Source organism: Fusarium tjaetaba, assembly GCF_013396195.1.
Source record: "Fusarium tjaetaba strain NRRL 66243 chromosome Unknown NRRL66243_c0000495, whole genome shotgun sequence".
NCBI classification, from domain to species: Eukaryota; Fungi; Ascomycota; class Sordariomycetes; order Hypocreales; family Nectriaceae; genus Fusarium; species Fusarium tjaetaba.
In genome coordinates this window covers 44,347-46,591 of record NW_023501691.1, presented here as the reverse complement: position 1 = coordinate 46,591, position 2,245 = coordinate 44,347, and the positions used below count along the sequence as shown (strand labels likewise).

General features: G+C 51.1%; 1 protein-coding gene across 1 annotated transcript; it reads right to left on the bottom strand.

Moving 5' to 3' along the window:
* Nucleotides 1-389: 389 nt before the first annotated feature.
* Nucleotides 390-1,964, bottom strand: FTJAE_13916 (C2HC5 ainc finger transcription factor; the record flags this gene model as incomplete). Its single annotated transcript, XM_037347104.1, has 1 exon — nucleotides 390-1,964. The coding sequence occupies one exon, from the start codon at nucleotides 1,962-1,964 to the stop codon at nucleotides 390-392; it is 1,575 nt and encodes a 524-aa protein (XP_037199082.1).
* Nucleotides 1,965-2,245: the final 281 nt, after the last annotated feature.

Sequence of the window (2,245 nt, the reverse complement as noted above, 5' to 3'; positions counted from 1 at the left end):
TAGTAGAGCATCATGGTTGTGTGTGGACTGTCCTCAGGGACCAAAAACACCAGACCTCAATACAGGGTATCAAAATAAACATCACAAAAGGCATCCTAAATTTATCCTAAATTTCCATCAAGTTACCCGAGTCTTTCTGTCACTTAAGATAGAGGTCCCGAGCTTTTTTCCCCCTCCCTACCTAGGTAGACTGTGTAGTAAACATTGTCTACTTGCAACGAGAGGGACCGACTGGGATGGCATCGATGGGAGAATGTCTGGTTTTTAGGCCTCTCATGCCAGTTATGATCCTTACTGTAATCTGGTAGATCAGCTTTTGCACTGCAAGTCTATCATGATATGGAAAATGTCTATCTTCCCCAGAGATAAGTTTCATCATGGCCACCCAATCACCCACAAGCTGGCTCATCACTTCTATCATGCCCTTGAACGCCTCCATCCAGAATCACTTCCTCGTTGTTATTCAGATCATGCTGAACCCTCTGCCATCCCTTCTTCTTTCTCGACTCTCTTCCCTCAACCTCCGCACCCTTGCCCTTTGCATCAAACACAGGCTTGATCAACGCTCCCAGTAGAGGATTGCCGCTGAATGCTCCGCCGCCTCTTCCACTGTTCTTGTTCGCCGATGTCTCCTCAAGTACGCCCTTGTCGACAGGGTCCTCGTCGGACTCAGGAGTCACAGGTCTTTCAACTGCTGCCATCTTGCGAACAACCTTGCCGCCAACCACGTCAATGCTCACAACCTGCTTTCGCTTCTCATAGTCTGGCCGCGCGTTCCACTCCATTTCTCGCAGGACTTTCTGCTGGCGTTTCAATTCTCTTGCTCTCTCCTCAGGAGTTGCCCACATGCTGCCTGTCCCTGTAAGCGCTCCACCAACATCAAAGTCAGCAGCCTCATCGCGGACTGTCGTTCGCCTGGCATTTTGTGCTTGAAAATTGAGAAGCTTGTCACGATGCGCACGAGCCTTGGCTTCAGCATCGCTTAGTGAAGGGCCGTCGTTACCGCGTGGTTGAGTAAACGGCGCTGGGGTTTTGGCAATGTCAGCACGGCGATTGGCGTCTCGGTTAGCTGCCATTCGCTCACGGCCTCGCTCATCCTTGAGCTCCCGGACCATGGCTTGGACATCGTCTGGTGTCAACAGAGGGCTGCCGCAGAATGTGCAAGGCCCGAGACCTTCCTTCATGCATATTACCTTGCCGCATGAGAGACAATTTGGCGCAGCGCCTTGAAGCGGGTGACGTGTAGCGACACAATTGCACTTCCTAGGCTTGGAATTCTCCAGTGTAGGATTTGTTGAGATTTCCAGCGCCCTGATAGCAGCGTCGAGATCAGAAATAGCAGTCGAAGCTCCAGCCATTGGCATGCCTCCAGCTATAGATATCTTTGTGCTTGTAGCTGGCTTTGGCGTAGAACTTCGTGATACAGGTGTAGATTTGGGTTTAGGTTTCGATGGTCCTTCCCCAATCAGATAACCAGCTGAAGCATGCTGCTTAGGCGGAGGCTTTGCGACAGGCTTGGGGTCTGGTTTCGGCGTGTTCGATCGGGATGCATTGTTACTGCTGGGTGCGCTCGAACGCTGAGGGATGTAGTCAAGGCTCAGATCCTTTTTGCTGTAAGTTGTACCCGCAGGTGCAGCATAGTCGTTGACTTGTCTTGCCTGCGGTGTGTGGATATTTGCCTTCTTCTTTTTTGGTTGCCGTTTCGTCTTGGGTACGGCGTCGATATTCTGTGATTCGGGTTCAGGCGGTGCAGCGGCATTGGAGTACGATGAGGTCCCAGGCGCTGAAGTTTGCCGTCGGGCGTTAAACGACGATATAAACTCTATGGCCTGTGGAGAGTCTCCTAGGAGGTTTCCAAAATGCTCTGCAGCTTCTGTTGTGGAGAGAGTCGAGGCATAATCTAGTACTTGCTTAAGCTCCTCGTCGGGAAGCGGTAACAGCTGCGACAGCTGCGCGATCGACATGGCTCGTTGTTCTCGTGGGAAAAGAGGTTCCTGAAAGCTTTCCGTGTGTTCAACGTGGCTGAGCGACTGGCTTCTTTTCGCTGACAGTAAAGAATGAATGTTGTTAAAAATGGAATGTTGACGTCGTTAAAGAAGATAGCTTGAAGCTCCCCCACCAAACTTCGTAGCCCCTCCTCCAAGGGTTTACTGGTAGGAGCGTTCTGTTTGCTGACTCACACGCCGACTTTTGCCTTTCAGTCCCTCCATATTGACGGAGTTTCCATTGCATCACAAGCCAACCG